General features: G+C 34.0%; 1 protein-coding gene across 6 annotated transcripts in view; it reads left to right on the top strand.

Annotated features, from left to right (window-relative positions):
- Positions 1 to 23,885, top strand: part of Znf638 (zinc finger protein 638) — a 114,365-nt gene extending 90,480 nt beyond the window's left edge. For 4 of the 6 annotated variants that reach the window (XM_020180938.2, XM_020180943.2, XM_020180944.2 and 1 more), the window contains 12 exons: positions 2,234 to 2,362; positions 3,589 to 3,630; positions 4,210 to 4,344; positions 7,126 to 7,251; positions 8,756 to 8,793; positions 12,970 to 14,185; positions 14,834 to 14,899; positions 15,736 to 16,678; positions 17,556 to 17,660; positions 21,041 to 21,142; positions 21,929 to 22,047; positions 23,572 to 23,885. In XM_020180938.2, the coding sequence (XP_020036527.2) occupies positions 2,234 to 2,362; positions 3,589 to 3,630; positions 4,210 to 4,344; positions 7,126 to 7,251; positions 8,756 to 8,793; positions 12,970 to 14,185; positions 14,834 to 14,899; positions 15,736 to 16,678; positions 17,556 to 17,660; positions 21,041 to 21,142; positions 21,929 to 22,047; positions 23,572 to 23,637 (3,087 nt within the window). In that variant the 3' untranslated portion in view covers positions 23,638 to 23,885. Of the gene's footprint in view, positions 1 to 2,233; positions 2,363 to 3,588; positions 3,631 to 4,209; positions 4,345 to 7,125; positions 7,252 to 8,755; positions 8,794 to 12,969; positions 14,186 to 14,833; positions 14,900 to 15,735; positions 16,679 to 17,555; positions 17,661 to 21,040; positions 21,143 to 21,928; positions 22,048 to 22,245 lie in introns of those variants that run through there. The other 2 variants (XM_020180939.2, XM_074049959.1) reach the window with 2 other exon arrangements.
- The last annotated feature ends 92 nt before the right edge of the window (positions 23,886 to 23,977 follow it).

Here is a 23,977-nt window from a genome sequence, read left to right on the forward strand (position 1 = left end):
GGGTTTATCTTCTATACGTATTGCTTTTGTAACTTTAAAACAGCTTAGTAAAATTTTATGTTAATAATAACAAACAACTTGTGGAAGTTATTTGTATGGGAGGTGAGCATTCAGGAAACTATTTAAACATTGGAAATGATATCCTTTGAGTGGTAGGAAGTAGAATTCTTAAAATAAAAAGGAGTTAAGAATCTTGCTGAGACATGATAAAAGCGAGAGCACACGAGGGAGGGGGTGAGGATAGGTAAGACACCTAAAAAATTAGCTAGCATTTGTTGCCCTTAACGCAGAGAAACTAAAGCAGATACCTTAAAAGCAACTGAGGCCAATAGGAGAAGGGGACCAAGAACTAGAGAAAAGGTTAGATCAAAAAGAATTAACCTAGAAGGTAACACACATGCATAGGAAATAAATGTGAGTCAACTCCCTGTATAGCTATCCTTATCTCAACTAGCAAAAACACTTGTTCCTTCCTATTATTGTTTATACTCTCTCTTCAACAAAATTAGAGGTAAGGGCAAAATAGTTTCTGCCAGGTATTGAGGTGGTGGGAGGGAGAAGGAGGGGCCAGAGGGGGTGGGGGCAGGGGGGTAGAAATGACCCAAGCATTGTATGCACATATGAATAATAAAACAATTAAAAAAAAAAGAATCTTGCTTAGGATTTTTGAGTCTAGAATATATGTTTGGTGATAATCAGCCAGTGTGCTTGTACAAACAGTAAGAGTAGAGTGAATACAAGTGAGTTGTTTTATACTAACTAGATTATTTGAATGGATGCATACCTCTTACAAAATACACTAAAGACCACTTTAAACAAGTGGACTTTATTATGTGACAGTTATATTTCAATAAATCTGGTTTTAAAGTAGATTATTTGTAATATTTAAAGGCAGATGAGAATAAAAAGGGTTGTATTTTTTAATACTGATTTTTTTAATGTGATAATACATTGAAATGGGAAATTTGAGTGTTTAGAAACAATTCATGTTGATAACTTTATATCATATATACCAAAATACATATCTAAGTACATAGATAAAGTAAGTGTAAAAAATAAACAAAAAGCCTAGATTATTATCTGCTCAGTTTTGGTTAGTGTTGAGTATCATTATTAATACTTTTCTGTGTATTACATGGACAAATACAGACTCAGTTACAGCAGTCTCCCCTTATCCATGGGAGCTACGGTCTAAGACACATAGATACCAGAAACTATGGGTAGTACTTACTTGAACCTTATGTATAATGTATATTTTTCCAGTAATATAGTCAAATTGAATGCCTTTTCCATTATAACTAAGCACTTAATACACACTGTGGTTGTAACTTTTACAGTTTGAGGGATGACAGCAAAAACAATCGCAAATTTCTTTTTTCAACTTTACAATTTCATAGATTTAAGATTTGTTATCAGCATAGATTTTAGCATCCTTAGCATGGATTTTTTTTCTTTATTATGAAAAGAACATTTTCACTTAAAGGAGGTACTTTAGGGCTTCTTTCACACCTATGAATTGTAGTACTGTTGTACTTGGGGGGCATTATGTAAGATAAACATTACTTGAAGCACTACAGAGATAGTTATTAAGTGACTAATGAACAGATATTATATGCAGTTTGGATATGCTGGACAAAGGGATCATTCACCTCCTAGACAGGATGACAGGAGATTTCATTACACCCCTCAAAATGGCTTGCAATTTAAAACTTAGGAATTGTTTATTTAAATACTTTCAAAATGAAGAGTAGCATGAAATTAAGAAATAGTTCTATGAAATGAAAAACAAAGGGTTCATACCCACATTATGTTATAGCACATTAAAAGTTCAATAAATTGGCAAAGAGCAGAAAATGATAATCATTAAAAAAAAATAGATGTACAACTATATATACATATGTGGGAGAGGGTTCAACTTTCTTTACTTAGATACAAAAATGGAACTACCATTTTATACATATGAAACAAGCAAATGAAAAATAACTGGGCAGTCATACACATTTCTTTGGTTGTTTCATTTCTCTACTTCTCATTTTGTCAATCATTACATTTATTTACTCGAAATATTTATGAAATGTCTCCTGCATGCATGATACTGCTATGATATTAAGAATGCAGTGAATAAGATAAAACCTTTCTTTGTAGTTAAAGTCATTTGACTCTGAAGTATTAAGTCTTTTCAAGAAAAATTAAATAAGACTTTTAAAAAATTGTCTAATTTGTATTTTTAAAGGCATACATAGAAATAAATAGAAAATCTGCAGATTCTATGGTAAAATTTTATACCTGCTTCCCAGTATCCATGGATGGAAATCAACTCTCCATAAGTATGGCTCCTGAAAACATGAATATAACAGATGAGGTAAATCATAGACTTAACACCATCATTTTTACTAGATCTCACTAAATTTTTTTAATCAGATTTATTGTATTGTTATGTTGTCTACTTTTCTACTTTGGGTCATATGTTTTTTCCTCAGACACAAAGAAAGCTTTTCCTATCTTTCTAATACTCAGTCCACTGTTTGAGAGTTCCTTTCATATTGAGGGAATCCTATCCCTTGTGTTTGTTAGATTAGAAAAAAGTTGAAAACTGTTGGGAGATAGTCTTCTAATCACTACACTTATGTCACTTATCTAAACAAATCCCGGACGTTACCTTTGGTTTTTCTTTCTCTCATTTTTCAGATTGTGTCCTTCAGTAGATCTTACCTATTTTAACTCTGTGAAATGTGTTCCCTCTTCTTCATCCCATCTGCTGTGGCTTCATCTCTTAAAAACTTCCATTGAACTACCAAAGTAATAGTTCTTTGTACCTTCTACCTATAGTTTTGTTTCCCTCAAGTCCTTTCTGTATAAAGCCATGTGACTGATACAAAATTCAAACTTACTCAAATTCAGTTTCATCCAATATAAAAAGACTTAATTAATGTCAATATATGGTCTCTAATGAGATTTAGAATCTCTAGGGGAAAGTAAGAAATGTAGATAATTTGAAAAAGCTTTTCTTGAGAATCACCCTGACTTGATATAATTGGTATTGTTTTGTACATATCAGCAGAATGAAAGAGAAAAGAACCATGGTCCCATAAGATAAAGGTTAAATCCCTTTTCTATATACAGAGCCTTCCATAGGTATCCTTTGCCAACTTTGACATTCATTTCTCATGCCACTTTTGGCCTATTTATAATTCAACAGCAGTAAATCGCTATACTATTTTTTATTTTCACATCTGTTATTCTTCAGCCCCTACTTTGTTTAGTTAACTCTGAATTATCTTCCTTTCATCTGAACTAAATCTTTTATTCCTTATATCTTTATTTGAGCATCCTCCTTAAATGATACTGCATATTCATCTTTAATGAATGTAGAAGAATAGGCAGAATTAAATTGTATGGGTATGGTGATACCTCAATAAGTTTTTCAGGAATAAGGAACCATTTTGCAAAGGAATCAAACTTGGTGCCTCATGTTATGAAACAATGTGTAATACATATTTCTGTGAGTTACTATATTACAAATCTTGACTAAGTATCTGAATAAGAAAGAGCTTACACCTTCAACCTTTATTTATTTTGGCTTTTTAGGAAGCTCTGTTTACAAATTTAATTAAAGAAAGTGACCCAGAGGTAAGTTTTGCATTTAAAATGCTTTTATTTGTTTAATTGAAATATTAATTAATTTATTCATCTTTTAGGAATTAAAGAAAACCTAAATAGTAATTTTAAGATAAAGGTGAAGGAGCTATCAGATGGGTCTTCTTGGTAAAAATGAGAATGAAGGGTTATTATAGTCCTGATGTGAAAAATTTTCTACATACTGGAATAGTAGCCAAATAGGTCAGTGCCCTGTTTGAGGATGTTTTGGGTAAATATCATGTTGATAGTAGAAATATACCTTTCATTTTAGTGTATTGTTTTACTGATTACTCAGATCTAAAATTGAGGCCTCACTATTGGACTTTTGATGTAGCCCAGTAGTAGAGTGTTGCTGCTGCGTACAAGACCTGATATTTAATCTCTTGTACTGGGTAGTGGGGGAAAAAACCTCAGTATTTTCATCCAGACAGTCATTTTCTCACTCTTGAAAGAAGACAACATACTCAGCTTCTGTAATATTAAATTATTGATAATCCGTGTTTTACAGTTTGGTGTTATAACTTTCTTTTTTTATGTTGTCTCAAAAAAAAAAAACCAAAAAAAAACCAGGCAAATACTGATAAAATTTACAACCGCTTTGTACATCTTGATAATTTACCAGAAGATGGACTTCAGTGTGTACTTTGTATTGGGCTTCAGTTTGGAAAAGTGGATCACCATGTATTTATGAATAATAAAAACAAGGTAACAAGTTCCTTCCCTCAGATTCTTCAGCTTTTCTGTAGATACTGGATATATAACTGAACCATATTTTCTTACGTGTGAATTTTTTAATACAGCTTCCAAATTGAAACAATAAACTTTTTCAACTATTTAGTGGAATTATGATAAACTAGGATATTTTCTCTTGAATGCTGACAAGAAAGAAGAAATGAACTCTCTTGCTCTCTAATTCTTAGTTTTTAAGGAGAAATAACATGATATGTAGAAGAAAAGAAATACAGTCCAAAGAGCATTATCTTACTTGGAAGTTTAGAACTACTTTTGTGATCTTAGCAAAGTTGTTTTATATGTATTTATAAAATGAAAGACACATTAGCAGATTTTTTTAATTGTTTTATTATTCATATGTGCATACAAGGCTTGGGTCATTTCTTCCCCCTGCCCCCACCCCCTCCCTTACCATCCACTCCGCCCCCTCCCTCTCCCCCCCAACCCCCTCAATACCCAGCATAAACTATTTTGCCCTTATCTCTAATTTTGTTGAAGAGAGAGTATAGGCAGTAATAGGAAGGAACAAGTGTTCCTGGTTGAGATAAGGATAGCTATACAGGGAGTTGACTCACATTAATTTCCTTTACGTGTGTGTTGCCTTCTAGGTTAATTCTTTTTGATCTAACCTTTTCTCTAGTTCCTGGTCCCCTTTTCTTATTGGCCTCAGTTGCTTTTAAGGTATCTGCTTTAGTTTCTCTGCGTTAAGGGCAATAAATGCTAGCTAATTTTTTAGGTGTCTTACCTATCCTCACCCCTCCCTTGTGTGCTCTCGCTTTTATCATGTGCTCAAAGTCTAATCCCCTTGTTGTGTTTGCCCTTGATCTAATGTCCACATATGAGAGAGAACATACGATTTTTGGTCTTTTGGGCCAGGCTAACTTCACTCAGAATGATGTTCTCCAATTCCATCCATTTACCAGCGAATGATAACATTTCATTCTTCTTCATGGCTAGCAGATACTTTGAGTTAATTTCCTTCCAACCATAAAACACAAGAGCTAGATCTATTTATTTATATGGGCAGAAGTATAAATAAAAAAATCTGGCTTCTATATTTAATACGTATCTAAGATATGTATTTATTAAAATTAGATTTTGTTTTGTTTTGGTTTTGGTCTTGGTCTTTTGGAGTAGCCCTGGTTAGCTTCAAACTCCTTCCTCCTCCTACTGAGTGCTGCGATTATAGACATGTGCTACCATACCTGGCTTAAAATTAGATTTAGTCAGCAATATATTACTTAGAAAGACAAGGCTTCATATCAAAGTTACTTTATTGTTACAAAGTAACAATGCTTCATAAAAAGCACATAATTGACCAACAAATAGATGCTAATTTCTTTGATATATTTCTTTCCTTTTTTTCTTTCTCTTTTTGGTGGGACTGGGGTTTAAATTCAAGGCTTACAAAGCAGGTGCTCTAGGGCTTGAGCCACACCTCCAGTTCATTTTGCTCTGGTTATTTTTGGAAATAGGGTCTTGAGAAACATTTGCCTGGGCTGGTCTAGAACCAGATTCCAATCTCAGCCTCTCATGTAGCTAGTATTATACGCATGAGCCTCCAGCACCCAACTTCTTTGATAAATTTCTAACTGATAGATTGTTACTGTAGAAATGACGTGATACAGGATGGAAAGCATATAGAGATTGTGCCTCTTTTTTTAGAGATGCGTATCCTTTTGCTTTTGCAATGATATAAGGAGTAAAATTCTCTTATTTACTTAAAGGTTAACTGTACTTTTATAATCATGTCTGAAGCCCAAAAGAAAAATATATTCAAATTATTTAAAAATTTGAGCAAAAAATTTTTATTGTGGTAAAATACACAGACTTTATTATTTGTAAAACAGAAATTTACCATTTTAACTATGTTTTTTAAGTATCAGTTAAGTGGAATTAAACACATTCCCGTTAAGCAGGTGTCACCACTATCCATTTCCAGAACTTTTCTGTCTTCTCAAACTGAACATTCTTGTCAGTTAAGCAATAACTCCCCCCACCAGCCCATTAGCCACCATTGTACATCTGTTTCTGTGAGTATAAATACTGTAGGTATCACATATTCATGGAATTAGATTTGCTGTTTGATGACTGTCTTATTTCACTTAGCCTGTTTCTAGGTTCACTGGTACCATGTATCAGAATTTCCTTTTAAAGGCCAAACAATGTTCTGTTGAATGTATATACAACATATTTAAGATCCATTCATCCATAGACAGTTGGATCACGCCTATCTTTCAGCTATTAGAAGTAATGCTTCTTTAAACATGAGTGTACAAATACATGTTTGAGTCCTTTTAGTTCTTTGGGTGTATACTAAAATGTGGAGTTGCTGGGTCATATGGTAATTTTACTTGGCCAGGGGCGGGAGGGGGGGAGTGTGTGCTGGGCTTTAAACTCAGGGCTTATACTTGCCAAGTAGGTTTTCTACCACTTGAGCCATACCTTCAGCCGTTTTTCCTCTGGTTAATTTGAAGATGAGGTATTGTTTTTTGTCTGGGCTGGCCTGGATCGTAATCCTCCTATTTTACACTTCCCACCATAGTTGGGATTACAGGTGCATGCCACCATGTCCAGCCTTTTCTTTTGAGGTGGTATCTTGCAAACTTTTTTTTGTTCCTAGGCTGGCCTCAGACTGCTATCTTCCTTATCTCATCCCCCCCAAGTAGCTAGGATTATAGGCTTGAGACACTGTGTCTTGTACCTTTAATTTTTTTAAGATGTGTTCATACATTTTTTTTTCCTTCTCTATAGGCAATTCTTCAGTTAGAAAGTCCTGAATCTGCTCAGTCAATGTACAACTTTTTGAAACAAAATCCACAAAACATAGGAGACCATGTATTGACTTGTACATTATCTCCAAAGATGGACTCACCAGAGGTAATTTTTTTTTTAATCAGGTTTTGTGAAAAGGCATAAAAAGGTTCTCCCCATACTGAAAAGATACACTTTGAATGCAATTTAAAAAATTATTCTCAATTAAAAAAAATGCTTCCTAACATCATAATTATGTTACGTATTTTGAAAGGAAAAGAAGTTACAGTGTGCTCTTATTTTAGCAAATATCAATAAATTGGAACAAAAGATTGTTGGGGGAAAAAAATTTATTCTCAGGCAGTGGTCAAACTGGTTATGAGTCTGTATGTTTGTTCTTTCTTTTTAAAGTATGTTTTTCAGTCCCAGTTGGAATTCTCATGGTTTATGGAGCTATGTACATTTATCTAAATGAAGTAATTTTGAAAAATGTGATTCTTTTGTTCTGATACTTAAAGACATGAATAAAGTGACTCTATAGATGTATCATAGTTGTCTCTAGAATGTCAAGGTTGCTTTGAATTCATTGTTGCTTCCTCTTGGGAGAAAGAATTTTGTCTTTAATTATACTTATTAGAAACTCTGTTCTTACATATGAAAACACATTTTAACATGGCCCTTGTTTACATAGAAGTACATAGTTACACATACAGAAAAGCTATGAATAATCTACCTTTCAAAGAATTAAGGCTCATGTTTTTCTCTTTTTAATAGTCCCATTGTATGCCAGTAGTAGGCAATAAATAATAGGGTCTTATATTTGATACTGTTGATTTTTGGTAATCTTGAAGTACCTGTAAGTAAATAATTAGAGAGTAAAGGAGGCCTTTGCTGTGGTACTACAACACCAACCAAGAATTCTTTCTAGGACCATTACTCAGTTTCTTTAAAGGATTATTCTCTGGTTTTAATCTTACAAAAACAGGCAGCATTCTTGTATGTATAAGCTTTTAAGGGTAGACATATTTGCCATTTTGATTACTGATAGGCTCTCAACTGCCTAGGACTGTGCTTGGTACATAGGCACTAGTCTTGATCCCATAACATTGCTTTCTTGGAGATTATTGTTCTAGCATTTCTAGATGTTTTAAGTAGGTAGGTTTTTTGTTTGTGGTATTTGAGGTGGAGTCCTCAAGAAGTTGCTCAGGCTGGTCTCAAACTCCTGAGGACAAGGTATCCACCTGCCAAAGGGTCCAACCTCCCAGGTAGCTAGAACTATAGCATGCAAAACCATACCAGCTCAGTAAGAAGCTTTATATATATAAATAAAAATACATTGTTTAAAAAGTTTCTCATTTTCTCAATATGAAGGAAACATTTTTCTCATTAATTTCTGTATCTGAGTTATGCTATACAACTACAACTTGATTTAGTAGTATTTAATGACAAAAAAAAAATTCTAGAGCCTGATATTTATGTGGACACTGAGCTAACTGCTTTCATATATTTTTAAGATGTAGCCTTTGTTCTTTCTTTTTAGCATATACTTTAACTGAAAACATTGAGTCAGTGGGTTAAATATTGAAAATCCAATAGAATAACCTGTAATAAAATGTGAATTCTATTACAGACTGAAACTGAGAAAGACCCAGCACTAGGAAAAGAAAGGTATGTTGCTTTAAGGTTTGCTAACATGTTTGTATTGCTATTGAATTTCATGTCCATATATTAGAGCAGTTGTTCTCAGGTAGCAAAAAGTTCCTAACTTACATGTTCATTTTGTGTATGTGTGAGTTTATTTTGGGTTCTGTTTCACATAGGGGTTTTGGTTGATAGTGTTTTGGAAAGGGTAGGGGTTGGGGGTTTTTTTGTTTTGATTTTTCATCCAGATTTGTACTGATCATTTAGAGAAAATGCATGTATAAACACAGTTTGAATTAAAAGTATGTAAGTATTATGTGTAAAATGCTTTGCAAAGACTTTTGAACAGTTTGAATCTATGGTCAGTAATACATGTGTATTCAGAGGCTGAAAGCTTGATTTTTGGAGTCACTAGAGACGAATAAACTTGTTTGACCATGTATAGTACACTCTTTCTTTAGTAACTTTTTCATTCTGATGTATAACCTCCTTGTTGCTACCTACTCTTGTCCCATCAGTAACCTACTTTTCATTGTGAATCACTGATTTAGAATATTTTTTTCCCTCTTGTGTACTAATTGCTGACTGCTATTTGTGGGTCCATGTTATAAGATCATGTAAGTTTGGAACAGCAGTTTAAAAATGTTTATAATAAATAACATGTTTATTTGGTGCACTAACTTTAAGATACCTGAAAACTAGAATGTTTCATGGATTTTTCTTCTCAGTAATTAGTTTTTGCAAAATCATATTGATCTGGATGAAAAGGTGATTATGAGTACATTAAAATATATTGGTAACTTGTAAACAATAGGTTTGTTTTATGTGTCAGCACATACTTTTTAAGTTGTACATCATCAAACCAATTATATTCACATGCCTAGGAAATAATACCATCAACAGTGTTTTCTATGAAAGTCCATAAAGGGCTTAATAAATAACAATGCCATATGTAGAAGTATGGAGAGACCTATAGTTTGGCCACATTAACTGTGACTAGCAAGTAAATGGGCTCTCCAAAGATTATTTTATGTATTTTATTTGACAGTTTCTTTGTGGTCTATAAGCAAAGCTTGTCTATAGCAGCAGCAATCGGTCATTGTCTTTCTTTTATTACTTTGACTTATCTTTATTTTTAAATCAAGTATATTTAACAAATTTATAGTTTTCAGTGTATCATAAAACTCAAGCATTAATTTCTTCATTCCCATTTTCCTTCAGTCTTTTCTGGCTTACATTGACATTAGAGGAATAAGATACGAGGTATAGCCAGAATACTTAACATTTCTTTTGGAGTAAACTAATTCCAGGAATACACTAGTGTTCATTTTTGTTTTTCATAAGTACTTGTGGTTGCCATTTTATCATGAATATGATCTTTCATTTATAATTAAGATAAACTATTAATAGATTTCCTAAATTAGAGGAAAATTTACATTCATAATTTTAACAGGTAATCCATACCATGCTTCTCCTGTCCTCACATGTAAACAGTATTTATTTGTCATGGAATTAAGGCTCCAAATAACAATTCTAGATGAAATTTCCATGATTCAGAGGTCAGTACCCATTAGCCTCTGAAATAAACAATCTTTAGTATTGTGAAGTCCCAGTCTTAAGTTTCTTGGGATGTGTGTCTTATAGTATTAACTCTTGTATTCATGTCCAGCTTTTATTGTATGCCTTTTGTGAAGGATTTGAAATTCTTATATTAATGAGGGTGTGAGGGTGGGGTAGAATAGGAAATTAGATATCTGTATGTCTTCTTGGAGTCCTTTTTTGTGCCATTTCCCAGAATAGTCTGTGTTTTCCTTTTTTTAATTAAAATAGCTATTTAACTCTGGTGTTAATAATGTTACTTTTTTGACATCTCAAACTGATATTCCAAACTAACTTGATTAGTATTGAGGCTTTTCCCCGTATTAATCAGAAAATAGATACTTATTTTTGGTAAAGATTTCTATGAAGAAAGGATTATAATTTTTAAAGATCAACATACAGGGGAAAATAAAGATTAAACTATTTTTTGAGATAGGTCTGTGTTCTCTTTCAAGTGTGGAACTACACAGGTAGTCATTTCGGGTTTTAATTTTTATAGATAACTAATTATTATTATTATTACTATTATTATTATACTGGGGGTACATTGTGACATTTACCAAAGTTTTTACAATGTATCATAGTGGAATTCAACCCCTCCTTCTATTCCTGGAACAGTTTCAGTAGGTCTCATTTGTCCATTTTCATACATGAGTACATAATATTTTCACCATATTTATCCTCCTACACTCTTCCCTTACATCCTCCCCCCAGATGCTCATTTTATATAAAAGATAATAGTAATTTTTTATTGACAAACTTTAAATATAGTTAAAGGGGAAGGTCTTCCTATATCCTTGAACCAGGATCAAGATGATCTCCATTGAGTCCCATGGATGTATTTTATATAGCCCTCATTTAAAACTTTAGGGTTAATATACAGTTTGATAGTGAGGCAGGAGTTTGAATTTATTATTATAAATGAATCTTGTAATTCAAAAACTAAGGCTTATATTCTGAGAAATATTCACATTAACTGCTGTAACTGTGAATGTCACAGTTGTTTCTTCATCATGTTTGTACTTGGCCACAAATTTTACTTTGAGTAGTGCTAAGAATTTGTAACACTCAAAATCAGCCCTTGGTATTTTCAATATAAGGGATGTGAATCATTTCAGGTGAAAGCCTTTTCAGCTTGCAAAGGGTACCCAGTAAATAGAATGCATATTACTATTAAGGTGTGTGGTAATTAACTGTTTATTGTCGTCACAACTTTTGAATAATAGCTGTTTCTCTGGAAAGTATTCTTCACAAGCTTATAATTATCATCCTTGAGGGAGAACCAGTTTATTGACTCAAATAGACCCCATTGTAGTAGCACCTTTTCCAATTTTTTGAAATTCACTTAGTGTCTTAGTACACAGATTAACATCACCTTGCATTGTTAATTAAAGTATATATAATCATTCTTTGAGAAGCATGTCAGAGGCTTTGGCGCATCCCTCCTTCCTTGAAAAATGAGAGGAAAAAAAATACTCTTTACTATAAGGTATTAATATGGGTGGTCACTGTCTGATGCCTTCCTCCTATCTGCTGCTTCTAATTAATCATGTGAATATATTTGTTAAACTTAATTTGTGTTGATAGCATGCTGGACATTTTTTTCAGAAACTGTAATGTTCTTTATTATTCTTTCTGGATAACCCCTTATCCATAGAACATTAACATAAAAGCAGTTTATTGCCTCATTGAATGTTACAGAAATATAAAATCACACACTTTTACTTTGGAAAGACCATGATGAGATAAGATTCACTACATATACTTGGCCATGCTTTTCCTTTACTTCTTCTGAGTAGTTGAAATATTATTCTTGGTAACTGAAAGGTTTTTAAGAAAACATATTCCTATCATCTAACCAAAGGTAAATGTTTTATAATAAAAGATTATATGTTTGTGTTAAGAGGTTCTATCAGTTTCACCTTTAACTTCAAATCTCTCCAACGATTATTTAGATAGATCTAAAGAAAGCTGTCTTTTAAGAATAATCATTAATAAATACAGTTCTTGAGAAATTAAAAATCTCTCTGCTTCCCCCCCCCCCCCGTCCCCAAAAAAGGCGATATGGTTAAGTATGGCATTTTCCTCTTACAGTTTCTGTTCTCTTTAGGGTAAGATTTACTTACAAAATTTTAAATTTCAGTGTATAGCTCACTAGTTTCATTGTAGAACTATACAAGTTTTTTAAATTTCACTTACCACTGATGAGAGGGTAGAACCTAATAATAATTTGAGATATCTCAAATTCGCATTCAGCCTTTTGATGTCAGGTGCTAACTTGACCCAGGGAGGAAAAAGTTGGTAACTCACATGAGCAAAAGAAAATCAACAGTCATAGTTTTGCCATTATTTCCTTTGAATTAAAGAGAAATCTTCAGTGAGACTGAGTATCTCTTTTTAAGTTTTTACATTGTATACATTTACATCAGAGCATCTTAACCACTTGCTGATTGCCTGGATTTCCCAATGCTTACTACTAGTGCCTCAGGAAGTCTTTACAGTTGGCATCAACAGGATTACTTATAATGATTGAATGCTCATCATAGTTTGATTTTTGTTTGTTTTTGTTTGTGTTCTTTTTTGTTTGTTTTTAAATACTTTTAGCCCTGACTTGAAAAACAGTCCAGTTGATGAAAGTGGGGTGCAAACTGCAGCTGATAGTCCCTCTGTTAAACCTAGTGAGATTGAAGAAGAAACTACTCTCAGTATTCAAACAGAAACTTCAATACAGCAGGAAGAGGTTTGTGAGGAAGAACCTGAAAAGGCACTGTGCAACTCTGACTTTGCTATTGAAACATTGGAAATCGAAACTCAAGGAGAGGAGGTCAAAGTAGAAATTCCTCTTGTAGCATCCACACCAGCAAGAACCGAATTGCTTACCAAAAATACAGAAGAGTCTGCTTTAAATCAGCAGGTATATATCAGTGACTTTGAGAAGGAAGAAGGAAAAATTATGAACCCTGAACCAGAATTACCAACATCTGACATTGTATTTATAGAGGAAAGGAACATCAAAGGAATTTCAGAAGAATCTCTATCTGAAGCTGAAGGTTTGTTTTCTGTAATTACACAATCTATAGTAGAAGATAGAGCTGAAGCGGACAAACATGAAACTGTTTCAGAAATAGTACCGTCTGCTTGTGTTGTGACCTTAATACCAGGAATTTGCACTGAGGATGAGAAGGCAGTGAGCAAAAAGGGGATTTCTGAAAAAAGTAATACAGATGAAAAGGAGGAGAATGAATTTCATACCAAGGAAACCAGAATGGATCTACAAATAGGATCAGAGAAAGCTGACAAGAATGAAGCTAGGGTGATTGCAGAAAAACCAGAAAAGATTATGGTGGCAGTGAAAGAAAAGCCTGCAGAAAATGCTGTGCTCAAGGCATACCCAAATAAAGGAGTGGGTCAGACCAATAAGCCTGAAGAAACTGGTAAAACTAGTATGCTGACTATATCAAATATAACTAGCAATAAATCAAGCATCAAGGCTGCTGTGGTCTCTTCTAAGACAAAAGTTACAGCTTCAAAAACTGAAAATCAGAAAAGTTTTCTAAAATCTGTGCTCAGAGATCAAGTAAATGCTGAAAAAAACTTTTCAGCCAAGGAAATTGGTCTCCTTAAAGGTGCCAGGTCAGGCTTGGCAGAAAGCAGCATTAAATTCAAACCCACTCAGAGTGGTGTTACCAGAGGAGGCAGTGGAAGGATCTCAGTCCTGCAAGGCAAGGATTCTAAACTGGATTACAAGGACATAACAAAACAGTCTCAGGAAACAGAGGGTAGACCTTCCATCATGAAACGGGATGACAGCAACAATAAGGTGAGGAGAGTAGAAGAATGGCTCAGTGTATCTTTGAAGTGCTTAGCTCTGCTGCTGTAGCTATGGAGCAGGAGATGTAATCTTGTTTCATACTTTCATCTCCTTACTCTACCCCCAAACCACCTTTAAGAATTTCCCTTTCTTATACAATTACATTGATTTAAGCCAGTAGACATTCAGAGTATCAAGCTCAAAGTTCATATTTATTAGCAAGTTTGGAAAACATTACTTGGTCAGAAACGTAACTGGATTAAAGATAAAATTTGGTGAGAAACGTAACTATAGTTTAAAGAAAAAGTCTGTAGTGACTCTTATAAGGTGATCTAACATTGTCCTGAATGGGAAACAGTTTCTTCTTTTAAATTGAAGCTTCCTTTACCAGTTCACTGATTGTCCAGCTTAAAGAGACTGTGGCTATAGGGGGGAAAAGATCTGTAAAACTAAATTTAACTACAACCTTCAGAGACTGTTACATGATTATTGATTTACTTGTGTATAATTGTTAAATAGTTGCATAATTGACTGTATTTGGATATTTGCTGTTTAAATTCATGTTTCTCTTTTCTTCTCTTCCTTCTTTCTTCCTTCTCTCTCAACATTAATAACCTGGGTATAAATTCTGTTTTTCTGTATTTCTTAATATTTCAGGCCTTGGCTGGGCAAAGCACTAAGAATTCTAAAAACACTACTGGTAGAAGTTCCAAATCTAAAGAGGTAAAAAATAATTCATTAACCCATCATTTCCATCCTTCCATAGCAGAATTCATCTGTCTTGTATTTGTGTCTGCTTTGTAATAATACAAATGTTTAGAGAGTGAAAGATAAACAAGGGATAGGAATGAAATATTTCATTAGTGGTTGACCACTAATTCCTTTTGTCTTTATCTTGAAGTATGCTAAATAGTTTGTTATTATTTGTACTAGTAATTAATCACTGATAGTATACTAAATATAGGAGCCTTGCTGGGAATTTTATTTTTTTTTATTGTAGGCATAATTTTTCAAATTATAGGTAATTTTAAATACAATTAATTATCTTAGTTATTAAATTTAAGTAATACTTTTTTCAAGTAATTTTCTCAAAATGTAAACTATATGTTAGCATTGTATAAGTTAAAGTATGTAATAAATTGATGAATGAAACAATGTAGTTAGCTATTTACTTCCTACCTATATTTGAGGTGCTTTTAAAAGTTTAGTAAGTCTCCTAGAGCACTTGTTAGATATGTAACATATGAAATAGTAAATTATATTAATTGTTTTGAGAAGTGCTTAAATGTAATATTTTTATGCCAGTATATTTCAAAACAACATTTAGGAAAAAATGGTAATCATAAAATGATACAAAAGTGGAACTAAGCTCTTAGGATTACCTCTGGCATTTACTTTGAATTATAATTTATTTGTAGGACCTCAAAAAACCCAAACTTTATTTTAGTCTAGGAAATTGCAGTGTAATTCTCACAAATGATCTGACTATGATGTGAGTATTTGGAACCTAGCCAATTGTCAGTAGTTGTTCACAACACTGATTTTTAACTCCCCAACAGGAACCATTATTTCCATTTAATTTGGACGAATTTGTTACTGTGGATGAGGTTATAGAAGAAGTGAATCCTTCTCAAGCCAAGCAGAATTCATTAAAGGGAAAACGGAAAGAAGCTCTCAGAAATACTCCTTCCTCTGAACTTAACTTAAAAAAGAAGAAAGGGAAAACTTCTATTCCTCACGGTGTTGAGGGAGAATTATCTTTTGTAACATTGGATGAGATTGGGGAAGAGGAAGAAGCCACTGCACAAGCTTTGGTCACTGTAGATGAAGTAATTGATGAAGAAGAACTAAATATGGAAGAAATGGTAAAAAATTCAAATTCACTTCTTACATTAGATGAATTAATTGACCAAGATGATTGCATTTCCCACAATGAACCTAAAGATGTTACTGTTCTGTCAGTGGCTGAAGAACAAGATCTTCTTAAACAGGAACGCTTGGTAACAGTAGATGAAATCGGAGAAGTAGAAGAGCTACCTTTAAATGAGTCAGCAGACATAACTTTTGCCACTTTGAATGCTAAAGGAGATGAAGGAAATGCTGTAAGAGATTCCATTGGGCTCATTTCTTCTCAGATGCCTGAAGATCCCTCTACTTTAGTTACTGTAGATGAAATACAGGATGACAGCAGTGATTTACATTTAGTAACTTTGGATGAAGTAACTGAAGAGGATGAAGACTCTCTGGCTGATTTTAATAACCTTAAAGAAGAGCTTAATTTTGTTACTGTTGATGAAGTTGGAGAGGAGGAAGATGGAGACGATTCAAAAGTTGAGTTAGCACAAAGCAAAAATGACTGCCCTACAGATAAAAAAGGGGATAGAAAAAAGAGGCTTGTGGACTCAAAGAAGACAAAACTTGAAGCCATGTCCCAAATGGGTCCAGTAAAAGAGAATGTTGTGGAAGAAGATCTGAAATCCATGATTGAAAGACACTTAGCAGGTAGAATAATTGAAAATGGTAGTTTTCCTATTTTATTAGGGGATTACATTTAAAATTAATTTGAAAATATATGTTGTGGCATTAACAACAATGTCACTCTATTGATATTACATAAGCCAACAAGTAAACAGGTATAGCCATTAATGCATATATATTACTGAGCAGAAGTTGCTCCAAGTTTCACTTTAAGAAAGGGTGACAAAACAGAAGACAAATCAAATTAGGACAAAATATGATATGTTTGTATTGTGGGGAAAACACAGCTTTTGAGAGCAGAAGGATGTTCACACTGCCAATTTTTCTTAAACTTAAAATTTAGAATAAATCAAAGTACTATTTTATTTTAAAGTGATATTTTTATGGTATAGAATAATAGAGCAGCTCACTTGCAGGATTGAGAGAGATTAAAAAAAAAATCCCCTAAGAAAACCTTGAAAGATTTAACCAACTGAGAATAAAATACTGGGAAGGCCCCATAAGCTTAGGTAACAAGTTAGAAAAATAAGTATAACCTCCTTGAGAAAAGGTGATAGGGCAGAATAGTCAATTAGAACACAATAGGAGAAAGTGTTAACTAAACTGAATATGTTTTTACTAGAATTCTACTTAAAAATAGATTTCCTTGCTGTGCATGGTGACACATACTTCTAATCCCAGCACTGGGGAAGTGGAGGCAGGAAAATTGCAAACTTGAGGTCGGCTACATAGTGAGACCCTGTCTCAAAAAACAAAAAAAGAAATAGGTTTCATTCCCAAATTTGGGTGTCATTTGCAACAAAGTAAGGTATTAAAATTACTATTGAGATAACGTAATGTGTTTAACTTAAAGCAACTTAAATACTGTTACTAGACCAATAAATTAGCTTTCTCTTTAAAGCTAAAACACCAGTGAAGAGAGTTAGAGTTGGAAAAGCACCATCCTCACTACAAGCTGTTGCAGCAGAACCAACAAAGGGTGAAGAGGCCTTCCAAATTAGTGAAGGTAAAGAGGATTGCTGGGGTGGTGAGAGGATTGCATAGCATGAGACAGTAGTGGAAATTTCAAAGATTACTGTCTAAGTAAAGTAGAAAAGCAGTGAAATAGAGCAGGACAGGAAAACAGCAAGCTTATACTTACTAGAATCAGATAAGATTTTATATTCCTGATTTAGAGAGATGGTGGAACATTGATAATCAAAATGACACATATTTGTGAAAATGATCCACAAAAGGTTATTCTGGCCATGTTGTAGCATCACGAGTAATTTTTTTTTTTTTTGATGGAACTGGAGTTTGAACTCGGGGCTTTGCACTTGCAAAATAAGTACTCCATAGTTTAAGTCACACCTTCAGTCCATTTTGCTCTGGTTATTTGGAAGATGAGATCTCGTGAACTGTTTGCCCAGGCTGGCTGAGATATCCTCCTCATCTCAGCCTTCCTAGTAGCTAGGATTACAGCCATGAGCCACCAGTGCCTGGCTAAATCATTTATTAACTAACTGTTATTTGTGATTGTTTTCAAGCAACCAACCCATGTATTAAACAAAACATCTCTGTAGAATTAAGTTGAAACAAGTAAGGAAGAAATGTCCTGTGAAGGAGAATAATTACTCACCAAGTACTTGTCATTGTGTCCACTGGATACTGATTGTAATAAAATGCTAAAAAGGGTTGAAAAAAGAGAGGGGACCTAATCTCAAGGAATTTATTGTTTCTGAGGGGTAGAGAAATAAATAAACTGCCAGTATGACAAACAGCACTGTAGAGAGTATCCCTTTTATTATTCTCTCTGTAACACCCTCCTTGTCCTCTTGTCTAAGAAAAAACTATCAACCGTAATTCACTTTAAGAAGTTCTTTGAATCTGTTCTCAGCTGGGCTGTCAGTGCTGCTTCCAGTCTTACTAGAGACCTTCTTCCTTTCCTGTTTCCTAACCAGGTATAATGTCATCCTTTTCTTTCTTTTCCATCACCAGTTCATTAGTGCTTTCATTTGTATTTACTAGAGCAAATGAAGACTCTCCCTTGCCTGCCAACTTGAATTTTACCATCTTTAACTCCTTATACATAAAACACAGTGCAGTCTTTCTCATTGGGGGAAATTCCTTAACCCTGGAATCCATCTAGCTCCAGATCAAAGCATCTAGAAAGAACTGTCTTTTTTATACCTTGTTTCCCATTGAACTGGATGTATTTTGGCTTTTCTTTACCACCACTCTGGTGGCGAACCCTTTTTGGGTTCTGGTCAAACACAGTTTTTAAAGTGTTTTTCTTAAGTTAGTACTTGAGTTTTCTGCATCAGTAGTTTGTTACTATTGCTCATGCCCTCTTGAAATTCTTTCTCGTGATCAAGTGGATAGTCCTCCTTCCTTGTATGTTTTTTTCTGCAACAAATTCTTGATACCCAGCTATAGTTAGTAGTTTAATAATCTAATGAATAAGCCATGTGTGGTGGTAGATACCTATAATCCCAGCACTCAGGAGACAGAAGCATGAGGATCTTGAGTTTAAGACCAGACTGGGCTACATAACAAGAACCCGCTTCAAAGAATAAAAGGACTGGTGTGGTGGTGTACATCTGTAATCCCAGGTATTGAGAGGCTGAGGTCAGGAGGATTGCAGCTTGAGGCCAGCCCAGGCAAAAAGTTAGCAGGACTCCATCTCAACAAAAATAAGCTAGGCATGGTGGAGTGTGTCTGTCTGTGGTCTTCAGCTGCGTAGAAGGTTTGTAGTCTAAGGCTGGACCCAGGCAAAACTCGAAACCATGTTTGAAAATAACTAAAGAAAAAAGAGCCAGAGGCATGGCTCAAGTGGTAAAGTGCCTAACTAGCAAACACAAAACCCTGAGTTCAAATCACCAAAAAAAAATAAATAAATAAAACAGACTCCTAGCATGATTTCTTGAGTTTGTTGTACAAGACTTTTTTAGGAGGCAGCTTTGCACCAGCTAGGTTAGAACTGTCTCATCTCAACAGATACAGAAAGGATAATTTATTTACTGCTATATAGCAATGTATTTCCATTAATAGACAGTATGTTTGACAAAGAACCTAGTTTAAGAAATGGTCATGTTTCACACAATTTTAAGCTTAAATGATTTATTCTAAACTAATTTAATTACTACCTATTTTGATACAATATATTTGTAATATGGTACATTATTAAGATACATGCGCCTTTGGAGTGGTAGGAGCAGACATGACTGAGAAAGTTTTATTACTCTTGTGAAAGAATAAATCTTTTTAAGAAGATACTGGAAGCAGAGAGACTGGGCTGTTTTATCCATCAAGTTGGGAAAAAGGAGATAGCTCTTTTTTTTTTTTATCCCCTTAAATAGACTCTAGGACTTGACCATTAAAATGTGAGGAATAGGAAAAGAGTAAGTAATAATTTTAGAGTTCCTAGCTCTGCAGTCTTGAGCAGATTGGGTTATTACTTCGTGATTTTGCTTTCTTTGTGACGAAATGGGAATAATAGGGGTTTGAGCAGCCTGTCTCACATAAGATAATAGCAAAATGACATATGTGTAAAAGGGATTAGCCAAGTACTATGCAACAGTAAGGTGTATCAGCTACTGAGAATAATTAGAATTGCTTAGAACTAGTTTCCATTTTTGTTTGTCCCCAAGATTACTTTATTCAGAGTCTGCTAAAACTATTTGTTACTCACTTATGGGCTTTAATATATTTTTTTTTAATTTTTATTTTTTTTATTATTCATATGTGCATACAATGCTTGGGTCATTTCTCCCCCCTGCCCCCACCCCCGGGGCTGTAATATTTGTAATTTCATTTGTGACTTTAAGCTAACCAGTTAGGCTCATTTTTCTAGGTTGGAAGGTCATCTGTGTAGGACACTGGAATTATTCTCTGCTTGTGTCCTTTTCCCCCAACTTCCACTTTCTGCTAAACCCAGCACCTTGCATACAACAAGTTAACTCTGCCAGTAACTACAGAACTTGACTTCTATACTGTTTAAACTCTTTCTAGAACTATATATAAATCAAATTATCTGGTGGCTTTAGCCCTGCACTCCTTAAATACATTTAATAAATCTAAATAGATTTATCCATTTATTTCTTAGATCAAGGAATCTTTTTTAGTGAACTTCTTTATTAGGATATATTCTTTATGCAGGGGGGATTCATAGTGACAATTCCAATTAGATTTATATTGTACATTAGTTACATTGCCCCCATTGTCTCTCCCTCTCAACCCCCTATATCAAAGAATCTTGCAGAATAGTGCATGGAAAGCATTCAGGTGGGATTAATCCAAGGGATGTTTCCTTGAGTTTTAAGTTAGTCTTTGAAGGTAGGGATTATGCAATATTAAGTCTGTAAATCTATTTTAAATAATTTCTCCTGAAAATTTTAATGACTTTAGTTGATGAGGAATCTGAATTAAAGGATTCAGAACCAGATCGAAAACGTCAGAAGACTGAAGATGACTCCTTAGGCAAGTCAGTGGTACCTGATGCCCCTGAAGGTAAAGTAAAAATGAAATTTTTTCCTTATATCTATGAGATGAAAATTCAGCACCCTAATAAGTGTTCTGTTGTTTTATGTGAACAGTTGTGTAGCTATGTTTGTTATTCCTAAAGACAGCATACCTAGGCTGTTTTTTTTAACCTGGCAAGGATATTTTTATTGCACTCAAAGTCCCGAATATATCTCCTTTTTTATTTCTGGTGCTTTCTTTGATGTTCTGGTAAGAATTGAGTTATACTTGCACAAGCAGAAACGGCAGTTTGAAGGAGAGCATGTTGAAAACCTTAGCTAGAAAACTTTGTTGATGAGCACCTAAAGTTAGACAAGAGGGAACCTTCTTGTTAGCATATTCTACAAGTAGACAGTTGCCCATCATTCTGTCTCTTCTCACACCTTTACTTACTTTAACACAGGGTATTCCTAAGGTGTTTCTTTTAGACTGTCAGATTCTTATTCAGTGAATTGCTGTTCTGAAGGATAATTGAACATTTCTTCATTATCTGAAGATTCTCTGTGGGAATCTATTTGACTTGCAGTCTACTAACAGTGGCATTCTGGCATTCCCTGGAGGCTCTGGAATATTCTAGAATTAGTTAAATAAAGAGGTATATTTTGTAATTAAAGTTATTGCTATTGATCCCTAAGTATATAGCAGTATATACACACTTGTATGTAAGTGTATACTGAGCTTAATGGTGTTTGTTAAATGTTTGGATAAATTGACACAACCACTGATACATTATTAATTTTCTTCCTTTCTCTTCTCTTTCTTCCTGTCTTATAGATTTAGACTTTCTTGTACCGAAGGCTGGATTCTTCTGTCCAATCTGCTCCCTTTTTTACTCAGGTGAAAAAGCAATGACAAATCACTGCAAGAGTTCACGTCATAAGCAAAATACAGAGGTAATATTTTAACATTTTTAAATCTTCAGGCACTATTGTTATTTTGTAACTGAAAGTGTCTACTCAAAGTGAATATTTTTCTCTTCGTGAGAACTTTATTTTTATACCAGTTTATTCCTCTTGAGTCCAAAATCCTATTTTTCTCCTTCCTTGTACCTTGCTAGTAATTTTTATCCCTTTCTCCTTTTACTTAAACAGCACCATTTGCCGGAGTAGATTTTGCAGATCAGTAGTCTCATATGACACTCCATTAAAGAAAGTGTGGAAAATTGCATATCCTGATGCCCTGTAAGAAGTCATATACATGTTAGCATATTAAAATTTCTGAACTGCCAGAAAGAATCTTGCTTACATCTTTGTAACCCAGTTTCCTAAACTGAGTTAGTCACAAAATCCTCGTTTTTAATTGTACACGTCTTTAGGAGACTCGGAAGTAACCATGGTTTGAAGCAGTGGTTCTGATTGCTTCTGAATGTATGAGGTTGTTTTATGCATCCTTTATATTGAATCTGAGGCACAGACACCCAACATTTATTGTGCTTAAAGCGTTTTAATCCCTGGTCTACTTTACGAAGTAGATACTGTCATTTCAGTTTTAAAGATGAGGACACAGACTTAAGGAAGTTAGGTTACTAAACCCAGTGGCAGACCTAAGATTTGAGCCCAGCTTTGATTTATTCTAGACCCAGTCTCTGACTCATTTTGCTGTGCTCCGTGTATTTTAAAGTTGTTTTTTCTTATCATTTTTTTTCATTTAAAATTTTCTAGCATCTTCATTGGGCACTTGGAATAGTATACAAATTTATTGTGGCTCTCTAAAACCCTACCTGATTGGATTCTTTTCTGCTTCTCTGAGCTGTTTTTTTAATTAATTTATTTCAGCTTTCTGGCTTTTGTGGCCTATCCTGCCTTTGCACTTTTATGTTGCTATTCTTTTGCCTCTCACAACCCCATTTACATGAGTTCTTCCTCTGTTTTTGGTCTCACCTCAAATACTAGCTGCTAAGAAACAACTGCTTAAGAAAGACCTAGCTAAAGTAGAAAACTCCATCTTATATTTTCATAAAGGTCATGCTATAATTTTGTTTGATTATTTGCAGTTTTGGGTATTGAACTCAGAGCCTCACACATGCTAGCAAGTGCTCTGCCACTGAGCTATGCTTCTGACCCATTCTTTGTTGTTGTCAGTGTTTTAATTTTAGAGTGATTGCTACATTCCCAAATTACCTTGTTTATTTTTATTCTTTATTTTTCTCTCACTGTATAGTGTAAGCTCCATGGTTTAAAGTACTATTATCTTGTTGACCACTGAATCCTCAAACACTAAGCATATGCCTAGTATATCATAAAATGTTAGAAAACTGATGAATAAAAAGAAGTAATGTTCCTGTAAGGCACTGTGTCCTTAATCTTTATTTTGTAGGATCAGGCTCTTTTAAATTGTAAATATAACAAAAATACATTTGATTTGCATATATAGCAAAACACTAATAAGTGTTTCATATTGCAAATTGCTTTTAACAGAGGTTCATGGCCAAGCAAAGAAAGGAAAAGGAACAGAATGAGGCTGAAGAAAGAAGCTCTAGGTGATTGAGGGAAAGAGGAAAGAATTCATTAGAAATTCATTTAGGGTCCAGTTGATTTGTGTATTTTTATCACTTAATTTGTAATTTTTGTTTCAGAAACAGTCATGTTGTACAAATTTCTGATTGCCCTTGATGTAGAGAGACTGATGGGGAAAGTATGATGGGTTTGATTTTTATATCAAATCATCAGGCATGGAGAAATATCTTTGTAGACATGTTAAAATAAATGTTCCTACTGTATATTTAAAATACCGTGCTGTGTTTGTGGTTGATTTATTAAAGAGTTAACCTGCCTCTGATTGAAGACAAGGTTCTTCTTGACAACCCCTGTGATTTGGAATGTT

Source organism: Castor canadensis, chromosome 12, assembly GCF_047511655.1.
Source record: "Castor canadensis chromosome 12, mCasCan1.hap1v2, whole genome shotgun sequence".
NCBI classification, from domain to species: Eukaryota; Metazoa; Chordata; class Mammalia; order Rodentia; family Castoridae; genus Castor; species Castor canadensis.